The sequence below is a fragment of the Takifugu flavidus genome, chromosome 7 (genome assembly GCF_003711565.1).
Source record: "Takifugu flavidus isolate HTHZ2018 chromosome 7, ASM371156v2, whole genome shotgun sequence".
Lineage (NCBI taxonomy): Eukaryota > Metazoa > Chordata > Actinopteri > Tetraodontiformes > Tetraodontidae > Takifugu > Takifugu flavidus.
In genome coordinates, this window is record NC_079526.1 from 12,780,278 (window position 1) to 12,804,462 (window position 24,185).

Genomic DNA, 24,185 nt, shown 5'->3' on the forward strand with positions numbered 1-24,185 from the left:
GCGGTCACGCGGGTTGGGTTGTATGAGAGCGCGCTTTCCGTCCCCGCTGACCGAGCACGCTCACACAGCCAGTCCAGACGAGATCCGCTGTGGACGTTCCGACGGAGACGAGGAGAGTCAAGCGAGCCGAGCCGAGCCGAGCCGAGCCTTTATTCTACTACGAAACCACCGACTCTGAATTGGCTTTAAATATGTCTGACATCGTTCGCTGTCAATCGCCTCAGGTAATAAATTTCTCTGTTTTAAAGCGACGTTTGGCGTCTTTGTCAGAGGTTATACGATTTAAAAAAATAATAATAAAAAACCCGCCCACGATCTATCAACGTGAGCGGCCAGGTTAGTTATCTACCAACTGGTGGATTAGACCTGGTCAATGAAGAAAATGCGGGAAAATAATGCCACTTAGCGTTTCCTTCCAACGGGCGCGGACAATGTCGCACATACCGCCGCTTTCAGCGAGGCTAATGACGCGCACATTTAGCTCACGCTGCCCGCTAACGGGATGGAGGACTCGACTCGGCCGAACGTGTTTGAACCGGTCTGGTCCAAGAAACGCGACCGACGCGGCCGTTTTCAGGCTGAACATCCCCGCTAAGCAGCAGGTTGTGTTGATGGAGGGTTTAACGTGACACGCACTACTTTAATGACCCGCCAGACCTCGTTAGCTGTTCCAGGCGGACGCGTAGCTAAGCACCGTATATCGGTGCTGGTATGCTTCTATAGTCTTGGTAAATGGACCGCTTCAGTCGGATATCCTGACCTACTTTGTCGCACAGACACCCCCCCCCCGGCGCATCGGCACCCATCGTGGCCGTGGTGCGGCAGCTGCACCGGGGGAGGAAGCGACGCGGGCGGATTAATGCGAAGCGCTGCAGCAGATAGATGGTTGACCAGCTTTCTGTCCTTAACTAGTACGATATTTTGTCAGATATTTATGGCCTTTGAACGGTTTGGACGCCAGATTGACGCCAGTGTAGCTGTCGGCTTAGGACCAGATTGATTGCGCCGTATCGATTTTCCTATTGAACGATCCAGCCGATTCTCGGCGTTTCTTTTTGGTGCACAGATGTTCTCCTCCGTCTGGACACGGTATGCCATGATGGCGTTTGACCTACTGGTCTCTTTATCCACTTCTGCAGCTGGTAGCCATGTGGCCTATTCTCAAATACGGGAACGATGATCACGGAGAAGTCTATATTTAGCTCACAAGCTTTACAATTATAACCGCCATCATACATGTGTGACACTGGGAGCATTTCAAATAATGGCTCTGTTTTTAAAAATCTTCTGTCAAATCATATTCACATTGAGTATTTTTATTCTTCAATCGCATCAGTCTGTTGAGCAGCACTAATCAACTCAAAAGCGAGGTTTTTCCCCCATTTTCGTACACAGAATGGCTGTAATGTTCTCCCTCACTGCTGTAAATTTCCACGCTGGAAAAACCAGGCGAAATAACCTGCAATGCCTCTCTTCACCACTGGGGGCGGGATCCCTTTTGTTCTGTGACGTCTTCCTCTTCTCTTTTATGCATTTTTAACGGCACTGCTTTGCTCTCTGCATCCTTTAACTGGGACCATCATCCCCACCGTTGTCAGTCCAATCGGTCCTCAAGTCTGGTTTTTTGGGTATGTCATCTGAGGATATTGCCCCTATTAATCCATTATCGTTGCAGCCTGACCAAGAGAAACTATTTCCAACAGTAAATGTGTGTGTTCGCAGCTGTGAATAGGTTGTGAACTCCTTATTGACATGGATTTATCTAGACAGCTGAGGTCGGGCTGTGTGTTAAGCGAGAACTGAGAATAGAGGTGGAAACTAAGCTTTTTTGGACTTGTCATGTGAAGGATTTGGACTAACTGTGGACAAATTGGGCATTTCCCTCACAGGGAGTCTGCCAGATGTTGCATAACTACTCATAACTGGGCCAGTGTTTTCCCCATCCACATAAGAATGAATTATTAAGCTTTTAGCCCCTTCTATATTTCTTTTTAGCTTGGCCTCAGGTTTAAGATACCAACTTTTTACATTTGTACATAGAGGCTGATCAGAAGTTTCAAAAAGGGTTAAGAGGGCAGCCTGGCGACAGGTTGCTCATGCAAAGTGAGGCTACACAGGAACACATGGAGGGATAAAAATTTCATGTTCTGGGGCAGCTGCACGCTGTCTTCTCTGTGGTAGAAAATGGTGATTAAAAACTAGTCATTTACAATGTAAATTATTCATTCGGCATCAAATTAAAGGTTTCAAGGTGGCCCGTCTAAGCTCCTAGACAAATAAATCAGTTTAAATCTTGTTGGTTCAAGACAGAACTGCAGTGAAGCTCTTTTAATAGTACCGGTATGTAAGAATATCGTGCAAATGAATAAGGTTTTGTCCTACGAGGGGGGCTGGCTCTGTCCGGTGGGATGCTTGACACACACATATGGCTGAAGAGACTTTGCAGGGTAACTCGACAGTTAAATTAAACTGTATTTGACTGGGTGTGGAAATGCTGCCACCAGTTATTCCAACCTGCTTTTTCCATGTGGGGCAGTAGTTGGAATACAAGATCCTATAGAGAGGAGCTATTCGGGGGGGGGGGGGGCTCTTGCATAAGGTGCAATTTAAGTGGCCTCCCTTCAGACAGCCTGGAGAATCCATTGAAGGCATCCTGTTTGCACTGGTTGAACAGCTGCTGCGGGGGTTTAAAATTCAAGATGGAGCCTTTTACGAAGGGTGGAGTATGAAGCACGGGTTTGACTAACGATGAATGCAAATCGCTCGCTTTATTCCCGCATTGCGAGAGCAGCTGAACGCATGAATTATGCGCCTCGGTTAATGTACAACTTTAGATTCGGTAAGGTCAAAAATGTCACAGCGAAGGGGGGGCCAGCGCGCACAGCTGCCAGCCCACGTGCACGGCCACCTCAGCACTGACCACATGGCACTGACGCGCGCTCGCATGCACGGCTGCCAAGAAAAGGCGGCGTCTGTTTCACAGAAGCCACTTGTCCTCTCCTTCAAACTTATTTGAATATTTTCCCTGTTTTTTCCCCCCAGGTTATAATGCACGACCAACAGAGAATAAGTACAACTCTATAGCCAAAGGGATCCCGAGGACTTGATTACAGTCGCTTTAGCCTGATAGTTTGTCCTTGCGACTGCTCCTCTCGTCTCTTCTGCTGACTGGGTCGACTGGTATTTCTTCCAACACCTTTCCATCCCTCCACGGTGAAGAAGACCCGGGGTCCAGTGTTCTCGCCGTCTCCTTTACCTCCGCTTCCTGTTCTACACTTAGCAGTGGTGCTCCTGTGGATTTGCTTTATTCTCTATTAGGTAAGGCACTGACTAATGCATGGGACAGATTATAGAGTGTAAGGCACAGTGCACATTACAGGCACCTAATCCTAATCCTCTCTGGTCATCAATTAATAAAGATGTCCATTAGTGTTGCACAGCTGACCGAGGGCAGAGAACGAGCATGATTGGTGACTTTTATTTTCTTGAAAACAATGTCTTTTTCAGAAAACCCCTAAATTCACCAAGATGACTCCAAATGGTTATTTGATCTTTGAGGATGAAAGTTTCCTGGACTCCACCGTGGCCAAAATGAACGCGCTGAGAAAGAGTGGTCAGTTCTGCGACGTTAGACTGCAGGTACGGTCGACCAACGCACCGGAATCTGCTCGGCAGCCTTTCGTTCTGTTGACACGGTTACCGTTTCCCATCCAGACACAAAGAGCCACGTGTTTTTAATGAATTGCTTTACTCTGATAATATTTGTTTACTCGTCGCATTAACGAGTTTGCTTAACGTTGGGTAGTCAGGTTTGTTTGGATTCTGTTGGGTCTCATCAAGTGGTATTTGTTTTGTGGCCCTGTGTTATACTTCCTGTTTGTTTTTCTGTTTCTGTCTAGGTTTGTGGTCATGAATTGATGGCTCACCGAGCTGTTCTGGCTTGCTGCAGCCCCTACCTGTTTGAGATCTTTAACAGCGACAATGAGCCTCATGGAGTCTCACTTGTCACCTTTGAGGACTTGGACCCGGAAGCTGTAGAGATCTTGCTGAACTATGCCTACACTGCCCAGTGAGTGGCACCTTTATGCCTCTGATATCAAGATTGCCTCTGCAGCTTTTTCTTTTCAACTGAACTAGCAAACTTGTTGTGCCGCAGGCTAAAGGCAGACAAGGAACTGGTCAAGGAAGTTTACTCTGCAGCCAAAAGGTTTAAGATGGACCGAGTCAAACAGGCATGTTTATTTTCCTCACATTCCCAGTGGCACAACTTTATTTACACATAGCTTTCACTGATTTGCATATCCTGCTTATCCTCAGATTTGTGGCGACTACCTGCTCTCTAAAATGGATTCCCAGAACGCCATCTCTTTCCGTAATTTTGCCAGCTCTATGGGAGATGCTAGACTTTTGGACAAGGTGGACGCCTTCATACAGGATCATCTACTAGAAGTGTCTGAACAGGAGGACTTCCTGAAACTTCCCCGTCTCAAGGCGAGTTTAACTTACATGACATTAAAATGACAAGAGGCTTTCATGAACTGCTCATAATTAAGATGTTTAACGGCTGATTTGCATCTCGTTAGAATGACATTTTTTCAGGGCTGCATTTAAGGGGAAAAAAATGTCTTATTTAATTCGTCTTTACCAGAATCTCGTTGGCCTGGATATTTTCAGCATGACGTCTAACTAAATATAAGAAAAGATCATATGTGAAAATAAAATAAACATATCAATGTTGATACAATTGTTGATAGTGCTCCTTTGGTTTTGGGCTATTTGAACTTTTTAGTCATTTTATCACCATAATTGAATAAATATATCAGCTAATTAATTCAAACCTGTTGTTTGATATGTATATGGGTTAAACGTTAAGGCCAACTAAAAGCAAGCAGGCATTCATGTCATTTAATAATTCAAATTAATAATTATCCTGTGAGATCCTGTTTGCCTGCGAGTGATGGGATCCATTTCTTCAGTTATTCTTTTGGTTCAGTAACTTTATTCCCGCTGAGCTCATGTCTTAACTCCTGTTTCCATCCCTTTTGTGTCTTTACAGTTAGAAGTAATGCTAGAAGACAACCTGACTCTGCCCAGCAACGGCAAGCTCTATTCAAAGGTGCTGAACTGGGTGCAGCGCAGCCTGTGGGAGAATGGAGAACAGCTGGAACGCCTAATGGAGGAGGTCAGTATTGCAGTCTCAACTCTGGCTGGTCTTCAGTTCCTGTCCTGCCCATTCCTTTCCCTGACTGTTTTTGACATTAAGAAGTCGTTAAGGGGGCTGAAGTAGAACTGGCATGCCACAGTCATGCTTCTCTGTCAGGATTGTCTCTTTTCCCTCTGATTTGTTGAGGTTTTTGCAGTCAGAAACTCTGTACCCCCGAACCATACGACAAATTAGAGGTGAGCCAAAAAAGAGTTGCTGTTTGCTCTCTTTGCTCTTGCTTTTGTTGTTTCCACTGTTCTCGTTTGGGTCGTGGGTGGATTACATACAGCCCCGTCTGTTTTTTTATTTTTTTTATTTTTTTTAAGGTTGTCTTCTCTTAAAAACAAAAGCGCAGGTTCTCAAAGGTGTGACCCTTGATTCAACTGTCTCGCTGCCTCTTTACTATCTGAACAGGTGCGCGTTTGTTGCTGCCACACTAACAGCCGCTCCTCCCCGTTGATTTATCTCCTGTAGGTTTATTAGCAGCAGCAGGAGACCCGACTGAGGAGCCAGGACTGAGCCACATGGGTAATGAGTCAGAGGACGGAGAGGAGCACTACTGCCTCTCTGCAACCTCTCTATGCAGCCCAGCAACACTGCTCTCACCTATCTGTGCAAACATGAACGGATGTATTTATATTACTCAAACACTTCAGATAAAAACAAATTTATTTATCTTTTTAAAGTGGGTTTTTAAAAAAAAAAAGAAAAAAAAGAATTGAAACTCCAGACAGCATTTTGCAGAAGTGATGCTTTGTGCGTCTCACGACATTCTTGTTAAAGTGATGCCTTTATTTTGTAATCGTCAATCTTTTCGGATAATGACCGGTTAGCCTGGTCTTGCTAGTGGGCTACTGTTAAGTCATCTGGATTTGACTGCCGTCACAATGACCAGCTCTTCAGCTGAAGGACCACTTTCCAAGCAGCGCGGCCCCCAGGCCCTCCTCTTCATTCACCTTGGAAGATTTTTCCACATGCAACCTTTTCTTCTTCACCACCTCCCTCTTTTTTTAGATGCAAATTGAGGAGACCCCATTATCAGATACCCTTTGAGCTCAGGCTCCTTTACTCCATGTGGTGGCAGCCGTGATGTGTCTTTCCAAGGGAAGCTTTCAAACCAAGCAAGGATCCAGACATTCATCCCTTCCCCCCTCTTCTTCACAGCACTGCCCCCCCCTCCCTCCCTCAAAGTGTGTTGCCATGGAGACAGCCACATGGGTGTGTTGTTCCTGTTTGTCTTGCAGGTACAAACGCTGTACTACTCACCTGACCATAAGCTGGTGGATAGAGGGCTGGTGATTGACGGGCAGAGTGAGGTGTTTGGTGGCGAGGAGGACCACCTTCAGTTTGTGCAGGTACTCGCCCTCTCTGCCTGGCATCGCTGCAGTTAAACCGCCATCTTTTGCTTGGCAGCGTGTAGCTTTGATGACAAAACCGTGCCTGGCCATGCATAACAATGCCCAGGGTGAGGGTGGGGAAAAAAGGGGTCTATTTAAAATTTAGTCACAGATTAATGCAGCTAGATTAGCAGGAAATAAGAGCCTCCTGTTTTAGGCTCAGTCAATTCAATTCTGATGACTCATTCTGCAATCTTGAGCTGCTGGCATCGGCCTTGAGCTTCACTGTGTCAACTTTGTTAGACGGCTGGCTTAAATGGTAGATCAGGTTATGAGGGATTAAGCTGGTGTTGGCCACTGGCGAGGCTGTGGTGCAAGCATGGCTCCTGTAGCTGCGCTGTGCTCTTGCAGAAGAGACCCGTGCGGGAAAGCACCCAGAGACAGATGAGCTGCAGCTCTTCAGGGAGTCTTTCACCCTCCAATCAAGCAACAAATGCCCCAAAAACCGCCCGAAGAGAGTGGAAGTACATTGCTTCTGAGAAAACCACAAGTAAGTGTAAATGGAGAAAAGCTGTCCGTGGAGGAAAACGGAAAAATATCCCAACTCGACCTGAGAACGGAGCCATTTTCTCCCTCATTTCCACAACTGTTGTCTTTCTAACCCTCCACTCTCGTCCTTAGACAACACCTACCTGTGTCTGGCTGTCATGGACAGTGTGTTGTGTGTGATCTTCTTGCACGGCCGTAGCAGCCCCCAAACCTCCCCTTCTGCCACCCCCTGTTTGATGAAGAGCCTGAGCTTCGAGGCCCAGCCCAAGGAGCTGGAGGAGCAGCCCCTGTCTCCCATGCATTACGCTCGCTCCGGCCTGGGCACCGCGGCCCTGAACGGAAGGCTCATCGCGGCAGGTCAGAATATGTAGACGTGCTTTCAGTTTTAACGGGGGACGTTAGTGCGGAGCACCGTGGTGAGCGTGATGCCTCTGCTGCCTGCAGGAGGCTACAACAGAGAGGAGTGTCTGAGAACTGTGGAGTGCTACGACCCCAACGAGGACCGCTGGAGCTTCATCGCCCCCATGAGGACTCCGCGGGCTCGGTTCCAGATGGCAGTTCTTATGGTAAATCTCTCATCTTATCCTAAACCCTTCTGAAAGAAATGGATGGGTGGGCGTAACGAGGCCACGTAACGGCGGCGCTGCCCTCCCGCAGGGTCAGCTGTACGTGATTGGAGGCTCAAACGGACATTCTGATGAGCTGAGCTGCGGAGAGCGATACGATCCCCTGGCTGATGAATGGGTTCAGGTACCAGAGCTGAGGACCAACCGCTGCAACGCAGGTCCGTCGCTCCGTTCAATAACTCATTACTGTAGCAGAACAGCACATTTCCTGACGTCGGACTGTTTTTGTTATCCAGGCGTCTGCTCCCTTAACAACAAGCTCTATGTTGTGGGCGGATCAGACCCCTGCGGGCAGAAGGGATTGAAGAACTGTGACGTTTTTGACCCCGTGACCAAAACTTGGTCCAATTGTGCCTCTCTCAACATCAGTAGGCGTCTACACTTCCCTGATTGAATGATTCCCTCCGGAAATGGGAGTAGATTGACTGACTTCTGATTGGCTTGTTTCTTCCCCAGGGAGGCACCAGGCAGCAGTGTGCGAGTTGGAGGGCTTCATGTATGTGGCTGGAGGAGCAGAGTCCTGGAACTGCCTCAACTCTGTGGAACGTTACAACCCCGAGAACAACACTTGGACCCTCGTCGCCCCCATGAATGTGGCCCGCCGGGGGGCCGGCATTGCTGTCCACGCAGGTGAGCTTGACTATACAACAGCCCAAACTCGCATTCTTCTTCTTCTTCTTCTGCTTAGCTGCTTTTCCCAGACGATCTGACCCGTCTCCCTCCGTCCAGGCAAACTGTTTGTCGTGGGCGGTTTCGACGGCTCCCACGCCCTCCGCTGCGTGGAGGTGTACGACCCCGCCCGCAACGACTGGAAGATGCTGGGCAGCATGACGTCTTCCCGCAGCAACGCGGGCCTGGCCATACTCGGCGAAACCATCTACGCCGTGGGCGGCTTCGACGGCAACGAGTTCCTCAACACGGTGGAGGTGTACAACCCTGCGACGGACGAGTGGAACGACTGCGCCAACACCCCCCCGTCTCCTCCCTCTGATTGAAGGGGGGGGGCAGGGTGGAGGGTTCGGAGCTTCACAGTGCTTCATCTTTTTTTCAAACTAACAGGCTTAGTGACGTAATCGTGTTTCGTGTTGTTCTGTGTATGAGTGTATCTGTGTGGGTGGGGGGTCGCCGGGACGAGGGGTCTTCAGTGAAGACTGACTTAAACATGGAGCGTGGGCACGGTTGGGGGGGGGGGGGGGGGGGGGGGGGTTGGGTTGCTGCCCAAAGCAGCATGACGCCTTTGCATATTGCATACCTTTTTTTTTTGTGCTGTAAACTTTTATTTCTTCCTCAATTTTGTCATATGCCAACATTTAATACACATTTAGTGCTTTTCTTTTTCCCTTGGAGTTAAGATTTGTTACTTTTGAAGGTTTTCAGAGCTCATAGTTGTTCACTTTAACAGTGGTTGTATGAAGTGGTGACAGTTGAAGGATTTATTTTTTGGAAAGGTTATTAATATTTCTGTTGTAGAAATGCAAGTTTCTCACATTTAAAGGTCAGTGGTTTATAGCCTTACTCAAGAATGCGAAGTGATAAACGCCCGTCATGCTTCGTCATTTTAAAAAAAAAAATTGCTTTTTGAAAATTATACAATGGCCTTTTTTATATTTTTATACACTGCTGATTTACCAGTAAAATAAGTAGTAGCAGACAGCTTAGATCAACGAATCTAACCAGTGCCAGTTTTAGTTTTTTCTTATTCTGTGCACTCGCCACACGCACAAACTGCTTCTGCTAACCAGACTTACGTTATTGTGGTTTAGTTGTATAGTAACTGTACGTAGAGACGCAGCTCAACAAAGATCAGTTTTTTTTCCTCTTGTGTTTTAAATTGTCAGGCATTGGCAGATTCTTCTGGAAGGAATGTTAGAGTAAGAAATGATCACATTTGTAACATTTAATTAATAAATTGTTTAAACTGGATGGCTGCTGCCTCTTGTGTCGCTCTCTGCTCCTCTTTCATCCCATAATAAGATTCCCAGCGGTGGATTTGCTGCCCTACGACTGCAGAAACGTCTGCTTCTCCACGTCGTGCAAACACAAACCTTTATTTCCCCGGGGTCAGTTTGGTTCCCTCCTCCATGCTTCTGTAAATGTCTGAGTGGAGATTGAACTAAGCCGACTAAGCTCTGAGCAGGAAGGGATGACGGGCTTGACCCTTTTAAAGTTAACTGGGAATCACTGACCTGAGGATCCACCCTTGACCCGGAAACCCACCGTCACCTTGGGGGTGTGTGACTAATGCAGGCAAAGTGGCTTCCGTTAAAATCAGTCTTTTTTTTTTAAGCTTTTAGCCTGGAAAAATTAATCTTCCTCCAAAGAAACATCCTCCTAAAAAATGCGGACGCGTCCCGACTGAATGTCCCAACAAAACTCAATGTTGCAATGAGACAGGAAGTCCCCCTCCCCCGCCTGACGTCTGATGCCTCTGTGGCGTAATCTCTGCCAGCGTCACCTGCGCTCTAATCCCCTGAGTCACCGTGCACTGGCGGCCACGTGCGCTCCCATCACAGGTGCTCAAGGACGGCAGCACACAGCTTACTGAGGCTCAAGCGGCCTGGAGATCACTCCGGCATAAAGAGGTGGGCAGGCAAGTGAAGAAATAGCTGTTTATTGGAAATAAATACTCAGGAGTTACATAAAATAAACAATCTGAAATTAATATTTTACATTTAAAACATTAACTCGATAAAATAAATAAAAAACGGAGGTAAAACAGTAAATAAAGATCTTCAACTGTGCTGCGTAACGAAAGGTTCACCAACAGCTTCAGCCTGTTAAAAGGCATAAACTCTGATGCTACATTTGGTCTTTGACAGCTTTGAGCTCAGTTTCTTGTTTTATTTTGGAGAATCACAGTGCAGGCTTCTAGCGGGCGCCATCTTTGACCCCCCCCAGGTGATCCAGGCACACCTGAGCTCAATCCAAAGTATTTCTCCATTTTCCCCAAATATTTGTGTCCATCTCCAAGCCAGGACTATTCATTTTTGTCCAAGGCCAGTCCTTCACACTGACTCTGGCACTCTGCTCGCCCTCTAATCTGCTGGAATCCTCATACTTACGTACAATTCAGGGCAGAAGTTTAACCCTGTAAAGATATTTTATCCGCCCTGGCTAGCAGGAAGTCTGTGTTTGCCAAAAAAACCCCAAAAACAAATGCTGTGCAAACTTCAGCTCAAGCTTTACTTGAATTATGGATGGATGGCAACCTTCTGGAATTTATTGTTTACCTCAGCCTTGAGGTTAGCCCCCAGCCCAGTTAATCATCTGAGGGAGAGTGCTGCTGTTATTGGCTAATCCTCAACTAGAAAGCAAATAATCCCACCAAACTACTCAGATGTAGATGCCCTTAATCCCACCGAAGCGTTTGATGTTGAATTCTCAGTAAAAAAACAAGTTACAGTACAATAAAATTCCAAAATAGCCAAATTTCTCCTTCTAATTCTAAAACGATTCAAGATAAACAGAAACAGATATGACAGTTACAAACGAAGGCACTTGTCAGGGAACCTGTGACAAATTCAAGTCTGGAGGAACTCAATGAGCAGGTATAAAAGCAGCCGTCAGTGCAAAGGTGTGAGGTGCAGACACCTACATGGTGTGTTGATTGATGGTCCCAGCACAGTGATCCAGGGCCCCCTTTAGCTCCAGTAACTGGTTCCCTCCAACTCTCAGCTTCTCCCTGGGAAATAAGAAATAAACCTGAATATTGAGACTCACTCATTTAAACCCCATTTTCCCCTCCACATGTTTCCAGCTGGTTTTGTTTGCATGTCCCTCTGGTGGGAGATCAATATTTCCTCATATATTAAAATGTTGATGTAACTAGAGATGTATATATATATATATATATATATATGCATACATATATAAATCTGTCTTTAGTGCTGCTTGTCACTGGTCTCCTGTAAAATGCTGAGATCTGTCCCAGGAGCATTTATAGAAAACCTTTGTAATTAGGAAATTCTGGCTGTAATTTAAAGCCTGACAGGAAGAATGGCTCCAGGATCGATTGGAAATAAACAAATAACCCCGTGATCCGCTGGCCGTGGCGTATTTGCAGCCAGCTGACCGACGGGTTGCTAATGTGTGAAGCTTCTAGATGCTGATTATGTGCAGGACAGAATGTCCCGGACAGACAAAAGAGCCTCTGTGGACACTTCTGGAAGCTCTGCAACACAATGGCAGAGATTTACGCACGTTTTAGCCTGGATGAATATTTCCTTCAATAGGCACAACACACACAACACGCCCGTGTGTTTACAAGTGCACCGGCCAGAGCACACGACCACATTAACCACAAACAGGCAAAAAGGAGCTTCCGCGCTGTTGACAGCGGTTGCCTAGCGAGCTGGGACGCGGAGGGAGCTTATCGCCTGTTTGTGTCCTCTGCTTTGTTTCCACAGGAACATTATGTAACTGCCTAAAGAAGGAGGGAAGGAGGAGACGTGCCTACATCCTTCCTTCTACTTCCTCTTCTCCATTCAGTAGTACGAATGCCTGTTTTTATAACCTACATGTTCATTCCCAGGCTGTTGATTTTTGGTTTTGCATTCCAGGGCAGCCTGTGTGAAAGCTTCCTGTCGCTGTGTTTGAATTGACGAGCACGCCGTGCTCTCTCGTGACACGGAGTCACCTCAGCGCCGCGTACGCCTGGACACACGTTAACTCACTGGAGTCTGTCCAGAGGCAGGAGGAGAGGCGCTCTCACACAGGAACAGCATCACATGACAGACTGAAGTGAAACAAACGTCCCAACCAACATCTTCTTTTTGTTTGTTTTGGCTGCTACATCCCTTTTAAGGTCATGGAAAGGGTGCTCAAGGCAGTGCACAGCCCTGGGTGAGCTGCTGGTGAAGGTGTCCTGGCACCTCCCCGTCCTACTACAACACCTTCCACCTTTTGTCCCCACTGGGGGCCTCTCAGCTCAGTCCCCACCCCAAACCAACCCTACAGACAGTGAATCTACCTGGACCTGTGGGGCAGGAGGTCCTCTTGGCTGTCAGGAAGGAAGTTTCTATTGACTCAGACTCGTGTGAACTACAGGCGTTTGAAGGTGTCGGCCTTTAAAGAGTGACTCAGTTCAACGTCAGACCGACTTCAACCGTATGTACAAAGTCTAGAGAAAATGCTGCCGGCCTCCTTCACTTCCTCGGCTTGTTCATTTTATTAAACAGCAGAACACTGTTTCCTCCAGGACATCCTCCCTGGCTGTTACGTAAAGCTACAGTGTCAATATTGACCTAATATAATGGTGACCAATATAGAAACTAATGTTAGTTAGAAGGTGTGAATCAACTTTCTAAAGACACACACACACACTCTCTCACTCACTTACACACACGCACACGCACACACACAGTGTGCACAGCATAGAGAACTAAAGTTCACATCATGTTTCAGTTGGCAAACCTTCCCTAGAAGCTTATCTGCAGCGAGCCCCACTCGTCCTGAAAGTGCTGATGACCGACAGGCCTCTCAGAAGCCCGATATAACTCGTTCCATCACGTGGGCACGGAAATCAAATATTTAAGGCCAAAGATAATGCACATGCCCTCGCATCACAGAGCGTAGCGGATGAATTATTTACAATCACAACACGGCCGCCCCACATTACAGCTGCGGCCTTGTGCAACACATGCTGGGATGACGCGACTGCTAAGTGACGGCAGAGCCCCGACGGGATGCAGCAGATGTTGCCTTTGATACCACCTAACTCTTAGTTTTGATCTGATTGGCTGCTCTGATCACCACGCTTGTCCCTCACAATATGTGTCAGCTATTGTAAAAACAACCACAACACAACTTCTGAAGGATTTAAGCAGTGGAATTATGAGTAAAGAAGCACCAGTGAGAACATAAACATTGTGTTCCATGCTAAAGATATATGGGCTGTTTCCATGGCAGCTGTTGGCGAGGGCAGGATTCGTCATCTCTGTACAGAGATGCATTTTTTTGGGGGGGGGGGGGGTTAAAATGTAGTCATTTTTCATATGTTTTCTTCTTGAGCATTTAAGAAGAAAATAAGAGGAGCATAGAGTCTAAAATGTTGGATCCAAATATAGAAATGACTGGGTGCAGCTGCAGTAAACCCATGACCATGATATATGAGAAGGAGTGGAGCCAAGAATAGGCAGGATAATGGGATTACAGCCTGTTAATATTTAGTCTTCAGAGATCAACTTTGAGGTGTTAATAAATACCCTGTGGGCCTGACAGAAAGACGAAAGGACCGAAAATCAACTCAATCTGCAGGAGGATCCCAACATCAACCAGCTAATTAGACATTACAGATTATATAAACACACAACCAGCGCCGCTATAAAGAGACAAACGCCGCACATCCAAAGCTCGGTGAAACACTTTCTTTTACGATCTTTATGAGTCCATAAAAGCCCTCTCATGTCCCTGAAGCTCAAATGAAGTGCCGACGTTGCTACACCAGAGATCCATAAACCCTACGAGACAATGTGCGATTGTTTGTCCAACGGACTTGTCCTTATCGGGTCTCACTGCGCTCTACCTGAGGACGCATTAACCCAAACAATGTCGATAATGGGTTTGTTGACAAGGAGGTCGGCCGCGTGACAGCTCTATTGGGGACGTGCGAGGAGGGCAATTAAGATAAGACAGAGGACGTGCCGTTGGACAGCCGCCGCTCAGACCTGCTCGGGCATGTTCTGGAACAATGCGTGCAGGAATCCAAAGATGCTGCGAGCGATCGCTTCATCTGGTCACAGAAAAGCTGCAACCAGCTCACTGTCAAATCCAGGAGGTGAATAAAGTCCATATGTATAAAGAACCCCACAGGAATCCAATTAAAAACCAAAAGTGTCTTACCGATACTCTTGTTGTGAGAAACAGTCGCAGAAGTCTTTAGCAGTAAATCTGGAATCCACTTTAACGATCTGAAACACAAGAGCGCCGTGCTAAAAATAAACCTGATGGTTCCCCAGCAGCGGGCTGAAACAAAGGTCAAACAACTTTAATTAATGCTGTTGAGAAAGGACTGTGAAATGGCACCAACCTCGTTAGTTTCAATGACAGTGAGCAGCACCTGAACCTCCTCCGAGCCGGGAGCCGAGGACAAGATGCTGGGACAGAGAAGGAGAAGAGTCCCATCAAAGTCAAGCTTTCAAATACTTTAAGGCTTAGAATAACAATTGCTTCACACAAGGATGCAGAACTGATACTAAAAAGCAAATTAAACTCAAAAGGAACTTTGCAAACAGGTTTAACAACTTGACTCAATGTCCATGTAAGAACGACTGATCATTTGCTTGAATTAGCAAAAAAACCCTCAAATCTAGTGAGTTACAACAGGACAAATCAATGACAGGAGGTCCTGATAGAATCTGCAGGAGACTGATCAGAATGGGGAGTGCTGGAGTTAGCAACCTATCTTGAGAATTCTAGCAGCTGTGTTAATAAGCAGCATGCGAGTGAGGAAGGCCTGCGTCATTCTGCATGTCCACAATGTATTTTTCATATCATAGCGGGCAAATTAAAAATCAAGCTGCCTCATGATCGCCAAAGGAATGGAGCTGAGTCAGCACTTTGTTCTCTACAATGGCCACTGTCTGTCGTTGCAGGACCAGCCTGCAGGGCACTCAAGGCCGTCCTGATTACTGCAACAGCTTTGCTCCCCAAATTCTCTCCATCGCTTGGAAACAAAAGAGCGCTTTAGTGTGAGGCCTGTTGTTGCCTGGTGGGAAAGGTGATCTTCACGGTCCAGTAGATTAGTCTGACCAGCACTAAAACAGAGTTTCAGAGCCATGAAAGCGTAAGTACAATATGCAGTGTGTCATCTGGCCTCTTTAGTCCCTGAGCAAAGCAGGACCAGCGTCAGCGGGCGCAGGTGAACGACACTGCCTTTTTAAACAAAGTGTACCGACTGAAATGACATTTCGTGGTTACTGTAACTCTCTGTGAACTAGGTCAGAGGCCAGCGCCACCTGCTAGCGCTGCCATCGCTTGCAATCTTTCCGCTGAGTTCAAAGTTTGCAGAAGGCAGATTGGAACATGTATATGCAAACGGCCCGGGAAAAAAGAGCTGAGGAAGGAAGGAGGGAACGCATCGACGTGATTGGACCAGATACCTGCTGAAGGCTTGAAGCAGCTGTGAGATCGTGGAGGACAGCTTGTACAAAAACAGCACCGCGTCCTGTGGCGGCGCAGGACCCCCCACGGGCTGAGAACATTGCATGGTGTGGGGGTCAAATCCCAACGCCTTGAATACGTTCATGCTGAAAATGACAAGAAAAAATAAGGGACGAGCAGATGGAAACAAATTTAAATTCCCTCCATTAATCCTCTGATGAGGAACTGAAAAGCAGACGGTTTACTTTCTGTAATTAGTTTTAATTGACACTTATTTAAATATTGTTAATATTGCAACCGTCGTACTAGTTTGAATGGACCGGTACATGATGAGCGGTGTTATTGCAGAACACTGTGCTCATTCCTGGGGGACACTTGTCCATTCTGAAGCCTGTGATATCATTCCACTATTCTTAACGAGAAGACTCCCATATTTTTCTCTGCTTTCTGACACATTCCACTCTTTTTTTTAGTCCAGATCCTGTCCCACTGTAATCATGTCCCCCTCTCTTTTCCGTATGTGTAAAGAAAAAACAAATCCTAAATTCCTAATTCCTAAAAAAAAAAACCAACTCAAACGTCACCCAGCTCCACTCACCTTGCTTCAATCACGCTGGACCAAACCTTCTCAAACAGAGCCCAAACTTCCTGGTGTGAGACCGGAGTAGTGGCGGGCTGACTGCCTTCATCATCGTCATCGTTCATGATGACGTCAGAACCAGGAGGGTCGCTCTGTTGTAGAGAGAACAACCAATAGTCCTGAAATGTTCCTCCTGTAACAGTTCTCAAACCTGGTTCTGACCTGTGGTGGCAGCTTATTGAAAAGACTGTCCATCACGGAGAGGGCACGGGGGACGTGACTTGACCTCATCCGAAACGCTTTCACAAGCTCTTTGGCGTCTTGGAGGGCGACTGAGGCTGCGCTGCGATCCACCGAGTTCCCTAAGAAAACACGATAGCCATGCAGGTGAGCCTTAAGAGTAGACAATGATCACAAAACATTAAAGAAGTGAAAATCACCTGGGCTTATTTATTTAAAACTGAACGTTTAGTCACTGAAGTGCTGATGCACTATTTTCTGATTATGTCTGTGATTCGAGGCTCGCTCCAAACAGACTCTATGCTGTTGTCTGCAGCAGAAGATTGAGGTCAAATTCAGGTTTTAATGAAAACAAAAACAGGCAGGCAGGGACAGGAAAGAGGAAAAGACACCAGTGAGAACTGAAAACCAGAGTATGAGGGTGGAAATAAAAGAATACGGTAAGTTTATTTATGCAGTAAAATGAATCCCCTGGGGCCCCGATGTAGTCCGCCAACTGAGAAATGATGCGATGTCATCATGTGACTGATGGTTACTGTTGATTTTAGGCTGTTTGAAGGTGCGAGAATCTTTATTATTTTATAACCCTCCATCTTTTTCCTAACCTATAATTCACACACATTTTGGTCACACTTAAAAGGCTGTAAACTGTTGACGAGAGCCGACAGCTGCAGTCAGTACTTTTCCACTCCTCCTCCTCCTCCTCCTCCTCCTCCTCCTCCTGCTCTTCCTCCTCCTCCTCCTCCTCTTCAGCTTGGGCACCGAACCAGCCTGCCAAGTAATCTAAAAACTGCGCTACTGTACCAAGGTTTTGCAGAGTAAGCACGTACTGACATAAATCCTGCTGTACATACTGTACGTTCGGCCTGGACGGAAAAAGGGAAGCAGCGCGTACAGACTGAGGGTTAAACTCCCAACCACGCTTAGCGCTTTAGCCGTCATGTAATTAAATCCAGAGCAAAAGGTGCTTCAGAGAGCGACTCAGCAGCTACCTGACACACATTTCTCTGTCCCCTTTCAGCCGATGGCCTGATTCTTTATGTAGTTCCGTGGGGGTGAGATGACATCATACAGAGTAATTCTGTATCTGATACATGACTCAGGATCTGGACACCATCCTACGGTGGTGTCGAGAAGAAGCGCCAGCATCACCCCCACCATCATCAATACTGTCAGCATTTATTGAGGTTGTAGTTAAGGTGACTGTTGAGTAACTACAATATGAAACCAAATGTGTTTATTTCTTTTTCTATTGAGATGTTTCCAGTGACCTGATAGGTTCCTGACCAGTGACCCATTATCCACCACATATGTCCGGAGAGACTTTCGAGAACTTACGTGAGTGGAAGAAGTTGATGAGATTTAAAACCAGCTGCAGGTTTTTCCGTTGGACAAGCTGCCCAAAGACCGCGATCCAGTGCTTTTTCAGACACAGCAGGACATCTTGAAGAGTCCAGGGGGGTTTTCTATAAACCACCTGTGAAGATGTGAAGCAAGATGTATGAATTACCTGAAAATCACCTGACTAAAGGTGTTTTTACTTGCTTAAACACATCATTTAAAGTAACCACATCTGCTAATAATGATTAATTACTGCCCACTGAAGTCAAATTGCAAAATTGAACTTCACCTCAAGCCACAGATCAGCATAAACAGCCTTCATTTCCACCTCTAACACATCCGCCAGCACGTCTCGCAGGCAGTCTTCTAATTGACACACTTCCTGGCTGACGTCCCATTGTGTCTTCTCTTCAACCTCTGTGTTGTTGAGCGGTTTGTTTTCTGTCAGGGTTTCCACACAAACATGCATGTCATGTAAAAGACAAGACCAACAGGTTGTATTTAGAAAGCAACTCACCAAATACTGGTAACGAGGTTTGACTGCTGGTGTGAGGTATGGTAGAGGCCTTTAAATGCTGCAGAGGTGGATTACTGTGTTTGAACCTCTTAACCTCTGACTCCAAATCCTTCTTGCTAAAGGCCTTGACCCCACATAGAAGAGCCTTGCTGCATAGGTTCTTATCATTACTACAGATGACAAAGGGGATTAAATTAAGTCACACACTGCCATGACAACATAATTCAAATTTGGTGCAATCAATTTTCCACCCATTGGATAGTACCTTCATTTTTTGTTTGTGTATTATGCCCATTTTCTTGTGCTGTTTCTTGGTGTGTTCATGGTTGATTGTGTGTTGGTCTCAATAAAAGGTACTATGTGGCTATTTTTTATTTTATATTACGTGCATTTAAGTCCCACAAACACATAAAGTGCACAGTTACTCATTTTATTGCTTCACTTATCTCACAGCATTAAGGCTACCGCAGCTTCTCTATCACCGTCTGCCTGATAAGTGTGTCACATGTTTAACGATCTATTAGCCTCTCTAACTTTTGTAGATAAGTGTAAGATCTATTGTTAAATTTGACATTTTAAAAAAAGGCAGCAGGCATTGTAATTTCCAAGTGAAGAAAAGAGCCCAGCAAGTAAACAGTGGGAAAAGTGTCATCAGTTGCAGCAAACGTTAGCGTTGTCGGTAATATAATAGTAAAAGCCGACAAATAAAACGTTGCCCTATCCATCCGTCCTATTATTTAGCGAAACAATCGATGCGACTATCTGGAAACTGGCAGAAAGCAGGTCAGGGCCATTACGGCATGAAAGACAAATAAATAAATAAATCTCTGAACTGAACCCAGAATTGCCCGTTCAGCACGTCCATTCTTGCACAACAATGTCTGTTCATGTCATCCTAACTGGAACTATCTGGCTGGGTCTGTTCACAGTCACATGCGTGTTTTTTATTTACAGAGGACACACACTCGGCGACTGAAGCAGCATGCGAGTAGAGGAAGAGGGGGACTCACGTGCACAAGATGAGAGCACACTCTGGGTACAGATTCTGGTACTGCAGGCAGCACTGCAGCACTCTGTCGTCATTATTCTCAGCTTTCAGACCCTCTGGGGACAAAAGTGAAAGATGACATGTCAGCTTCTGTTGAAAGAAGAATTAATGATGAATTGGGGTAAACAGTTAAACCACACACAAGAATGCAGTGTAACAGGAAGGAAATTTTAGGTCTCTTTTAAGGTGAGTGTCCGGTATCAAACAAAAAATGAAGTGAAGGATTAAATATGGATCATATCAAGAGTCCAATACAAATTGTGTAGCTGAGAACTGAGAAGTGCTACAACTAAATATGCCCTTCATAGACGCCAAGGTTTTGTTATGAAGATACTATCTTGGAATCACTTGGAACCACTTTATGCGGGTTGACTGAGCAGGTCACAAAACACGAGAACGGTCTCCTTGGAAATCCATTGTTCTTGGCGAGTTTGGATTATTTACACAGCACAGGGAGACAAACATTGCCTTTTTCCTGGAATCATACTTACATAAAAAAATGTGCCTACAGGTAAATCACCAGATTACACATTTAATTTAAAGCAATTCCTCCTAATATAGGTAGCAAACTAGTAACAAAAGAACCAGATTTCAATAATCAGATGTCTTTTTTTCTCTCTCTAATTAAATCCACTCACTCTAAATCCACCCTCGAGGTTTTATGGTCTATTTGCATTGCAAAAGTCACTTACGACTGCTCTCAGCAGCTTGCTGCATGGACTGACCCCACAGCCGAGGCTCCCGGTTCTTCAGCGTGTTGTATATGTAGGAGATGGCAGGAATGGCCAGGTGAGCCACGGAGCTAGACAGGTCTTTTTCTCTTTTAAGGAAATCCAACTCCTGAAGAACAACCCAGGGAATCAGGATATAAGGGAACGTGACCTCTGCAAGAACGTTAAAAGGCAGTAAATCACCATTTACATCCCATCATTGAGATATATATAAATAAAATGTCATAAATTGTGTTTTTTCCTTTTACAAAGCATTTTATAAACTTAAAAACACCTGAACATGTTTTCTGTTATTATGATAATGCAATAAAATATGTACTTAAACAAAAGGGAGTTTCAGGGAAATACACCTTTTTCCATTGCTGGTTGTGTACAAACCTTAAAATAGAAACTATTTATTTTTGGCCAGGCCCAAACCAAATGGTTAATGATTGGCTTCCTAGGAGCACACATCCACCAACAGCTGAAAGAACCTGAATGGTAGCTATGCTGAGCCTGATAAAATACCTGATGAGACGCTTCCAGCCAAATAACAAGTTTAAGCTCAATATCAGGGATCTTCTGAAAGGCAGCTGTTTATTTCCCTGGTTTTACATATATGATAGTGGCTATTTTAATCTCCTGTAGCCCACTATAAAGTCTAGAGATAACCTTTTGAGAGAGCTCTTTTGGTGTTGGCGTACCTGAAGAAATCCTTTTCAACATCAACAGACATTGTGTATTACATAGGAATACATTTAATCACTCAATATATATTTGCAACCTGCATTAATGTCAAGATGCTTCATAACAAGAAGCAGCCATAAAACCTTCTTTGATAAAAATCAAGACTTTGATCATGTAAAATACCTGCAAGGCCGTGAGATCTGATGCGTTTAATATAATCCAAGTGGCTCAGCAGAATGTTGGTGTCTAAAACCAAGATCAGATCTTGCTGAGAAGGTTGTCTGCCTGCAAAAAGAAAGGTTGAGAGCAGGAAGTTGACTGAAGTTAAATGGTATGCAACACGATTTACTGCAAAAAAGCCCCCCCAAAAAACATTGGAAGTAACAAAATCAGACCTAAGGTTGTAAATTGTTTTAAAACAGCCTTTTCAAACAACCATCTAGATCTCTAAGTTGATGGGGAAAATCTGTAGCTTTTCAGACTCACAGTGTGTGTTTGCAGCTCCATCTTCTGTGAGGTCCATGTCTATGCAGGTGAGCTTCCCAGAGCTGTGAGTCACAGTCACTTCCAAACTTCTCTTGGAGCGGGCCAGATGAAGCTCCTCCACCACTTGCATCTACAGATTACAACAATGCAATCGAAGTGCATTTTAAACTCCTGTGACATCAAAATATTTGTTCTTTTCTTTTACTACGAGCAGTTAAACTGTGGCCAAGTAATAAGAAATGTTGCGTTTCGTTACCTCGTCTTGCTCAGGGTTAGTGGCTGTGGTGGGGGTGTCTGGGAGGTGGGAGGAAGAAGATAGTCCCTCATTTCTGGTGTCACATGAGAGACGCTGGCTAGCATCGCTGCAAATTTGAGACCGGTGGAAATTCTCAGACCCAGAAAGGTCATTTTCATGTTCGTGGTGTCTGTTTGTAGATGCAGATGTGGAGGTCTTCCCTGTGATTTCTGCTTGATCCCGATGAACCTTTTTGGGGATCTTAAAACTGGGAAGAGGGGCGGCTTCCAGTGACCAAACTGGATGCTTAAGAGATTCTGGCGTAGCTGCCTTATGTGATGCTGATTTGACAGGGGAAGCATTTTTCACTGGGTTTGAAATGCCTTTGGTCTTGGAGGTTGTGTCTGGGGATAAAAAAGACACCGAGGATGTTTCTGCTTCACTGCGTAGCCTTTTTGGGGACAAATCCTTGAAAGGCTTTTCCTTTTCTTGCAGTAATAGCTCCCCGGAGATGGATTTGCTCTCGGCTGGCTCCTTGGTCTTTGCATTGCAATTTTTTTCATTCCTTGAATACTTCCTCGCCCTGCCGAATATTTTCTGTATCCTCTGTTCACGTTCACTTAACAGCTTTACTTTGGCTGACGTCCTCTGATGAGACTGTTCATCACAAGTGCGTCGAGACTTTGATTTCTGATAAACGTCACTGCTTACACTGAATGACTTCCAGGATTCCCTTTCCACAGTCTTAGTGCTACTGACTGTCTTAGTGCTACTGACAAGGTGTTTGTCTTGAACAGAAAAAGAGACGTTAGTATGTGAAGGTTTAACTTCCTTAGAAGATCTCTGCTTGTACACAGGCTCTTTTGTTTGAGGTGAGCATCGGGAGACTTCGTTGACCACTTTCTTTTCACGTTTAGGTGCATAGCTGAATATGAGAAGACAAAAGGAAAATAACTGAAGATGCATCAAAAAAGGAACCTCTTCAGCAAAAGAGCGGGGATATTTTGTGAGATATCTTACCATTCATCACTTTTAATATCTTTCCTTCTTTTGACAGTTCTGTATTTTTTGGTGGTGTCACGCTTTTTGGATTTCTAAAAGAATGAAGGGGAGGAAAAAAAGTCAAATATTACCATGGTTTTCAGATGTTTTTTTCAATCTTTTATAAAATAATTTTCGTAAGCAGGGCAGAGTCTCTTTTGCACAAGTTTTAAGAAAAGGACCAAAGTCTTGTTTATTCAACTCATGTGAAGCTGCAATTACTTCAATATTACATTGTATGTTTGTTTATTTTAACATGTTATTATATTTATTCACCAGCCAGCAGAATCAATTCAGCTATTTTAATGACTTTGACAATCACCTCTTCTTCCCTCGAGGGTGAAAACTTCTCTCGCCTTCTCTTGTGGGACTTTTTGCCCATTTCCCTGAGGGAGAGTTTTGCAGTTTTTATGGACCAATTTGACCGCAAATTAAATACGACACATAAACAAACTTAAGTGACCACGGGAATGACTGTTTAATGCTACCGCAAAAGCAGTACTGTACTAACAGACCCGAGCAGATTTAAAAATTTAAAAAAATAATAATAAATGACCAGGAAATGCTATGTTTACGTTAATTGCGGTGCAGACTGTGAAATCCTAATCGCCAGTAAATCAATCGGCAAATAGTAACTTATATAGGTAAAAACCAGAAACGATGACGTACATTCTTAATACTATATTGACATTACCTGCAAACATTAAATCAAACCTTGATTTGTTAAATTTATGGAGTAACCATTTCCCAAACACAACGTCAACCTAATCCGCACCCGGAAGTGATCTAATGAATCGACGCCAAGGCAGCGCTCCGGTTCACCTTATTTCCGCCTCTGGTATGCGATGACTGCGCCGCGAGCGCCGCCAACTGGAGTGGAATGACACTGCAGCAGACACTGCTTTAAAGAAATACCTGTAAAAATTTATAACAACGATAATCAAAATAATAACAATAACAACAATAATCATATAATAATAATAATAAATTTAAATTCCATCTAACATAATGTGGCTTCATAGGCGAGACTTGTTCTTAGCGTTTTTATGCCTTTAGACGTACTGAGACTGCAATTACTTACACTATCCACATAGAGAAGCTATTTCTCCTTCTAAAGTCCTTTGTGCGTGACATAAGCAAGTGCTCTTCATGAGGGACTTTTGTGTCCTTGGATACGGTAGTTGACGACATTGAGGGCAAAAGACCCATCGATTAGCTGCAAGTAGTCCCAGATGTCGGAAATAATTTTTAATAAATATTAATTTTGAATAAAAATGGCAATAACATGTAAACTGCATCCGAGGCAGTTAAATAGATTGGGGATCATTAGATGACTGTGTTTTGAACACAGTGACACATTAAAAAAATAAAACAATAAATAATTGGAAGCAGACTTTGTAGTTGACAAGCGTAGTTAATTCTGCTGGTGGTTGGTATGATGAAATGTGTTGGAATTCTATGATGGAGGGCCAATAATTCAGACCA

General features: G+C 44.9%; 2 protein-coding genes and 1 long non-coding RNA gene across 4 annotated transcripts; 2 read left to right on the forward strand and 1 right to left on the reverse strand.

Annotated features, from left to right (window-relative positions):
* Positions 1 to 9,638, forward strand: ivns1abpa (influenza virus NS1A binding protein a). The gene is made up of 15 exons (XM_057037645.1): positions 1 to 224; positions 3,043 to 3,318; positions 3,508 to 3,639; positions 3,900 to 4,069; positions 4,157 to 4,232; positions 4,318 to 4,491; positions 5,057 to 5,182; positions 6,448 to 6,558; positions 6,952 to 7,090; positions 7,222 to 7,446; positions 7,534 to 7,655; positions 7,747 to 7,873; positions 7,952 to 8,083; positions 8,172 to 8,345; positions 8,445 to 9,638. Exons 3-15 carry the CDS (start codon positions 3,529 to 3,531, stop codon positions 8,708 to 8,710), a joined length of 1,953 nt encoding a protein of 650 aa, XP_056893625.1. The 5' UTR covers positions 1 to 224; positions 3,043 to 3,318; positions 3,508 to 3,528; the 3' UTR covers positions 8,711 to 9,638.
* swt1 (SWT1 RNA endoribonuclease homolog) lies at positions 8,969 to 24,089 on the reverse strand. 2 transcript variants are annotated; one of them, XM_057037643.1, is made up of 17 exons: positions 23,395 to 24,088; positions 23,023 to 23,086; positions 22,680 to 22,753; positions 21,681 to 22,584; positions 21,425 to 21,554; positions 21,122 to 21,223; positions 20,234 to 20,425; positions 19,504 to 19,597; positions 18,494 to 18,663; positions 18,266 to 18,417; positions 17,974 to 18,112; positions 16,618 to 16,757; positions 16,414 to 16,547; positions 15,815 to 15,961; positions 14,743 to 14,809; positions 14,556 to 14,623; positions 8,969 to 11,397 (listed from the first exon to the last, which is right to left on the reverse strand). In XM_057037643.1, the coding sequence occupies exons 2-17, from the start codon at positions 23,080 to 23,082 to the stop codon at positions 11,307 to 11,309; spliced, it is 2,664 nt and encodes an 887-aa protein (XP_056893623.1). In that variant the 5' UTR covers positions 23,083 to 23,086; positions 23,395 to 24,088; the 3' UTR covers positions 8,969 to 11,306. The 2 variants fall into 2 exon arrangements, with proteins under 2 accessions (XP_056893623.1, XP_056893624.1); XM_057037644.1 differs by having other exon boundaries at positions 23,023 to 24,089.
* On the forward strand, positions 11,644 to 12,911 carry LOC130528370 (uncharacterized). The gene is made up of 2 exons (XR_008951272.1): positions 11,644 to 12,205; positions 12,275 to 12,911. It is a non-coding gene; the product is annotated as an uncharacterized LOC130528370 (long non-coding RNA).
* Positions 24,090 to 24,185: the final 96 nt, after the last annotated feature.

Bases quoted from the DNA above. Each gene is read 5' to 3' on its own strand.
- swt1 (XM_057037644.1), bottom strand. From the start codon at position 23,082: ATGGGCAAAAAGTCCCACAAGAGAAGGCGAGAGAAGTTTTCACCCTCG. The intron at 18,664-19,503 runs GTGAGTCCCCCT...TGTCATCTGTAG, and splicing joins TGTGCTCTCATCTTGTGCAC to TAATGATAAGAACCTATGCA. The intron at 11,398-14,555 runs GTAAGACACTTT...CTTATTTCCCAG, and splicing joins TTCTCACAACAAGAGTATCG to GGAGAAGCTGAGAGTTGGAG.
- ivns1abpa (XM_057037645.1), top strand. From the start codon at position 3,529: ATGACTCCAAATGGTTATTTGATCTTTGAGGATGAAAGTTTCCTGGAC. The intron at 3,640-3,899 runs GTACGGTCGACC...GTTTCTGTCTAG, and splicing joins TCTGCGACGTTAGACTGCAG to GTTTGTGGTCATGAATTGAT. The intron at 4,492-5,056 runs GCGAGTTTAACT...GTGTCTTTACAG, and splicing joins TGAAACTTCCCCGTCTCAAG to TTAGAAGTAATGCTAGAAGA.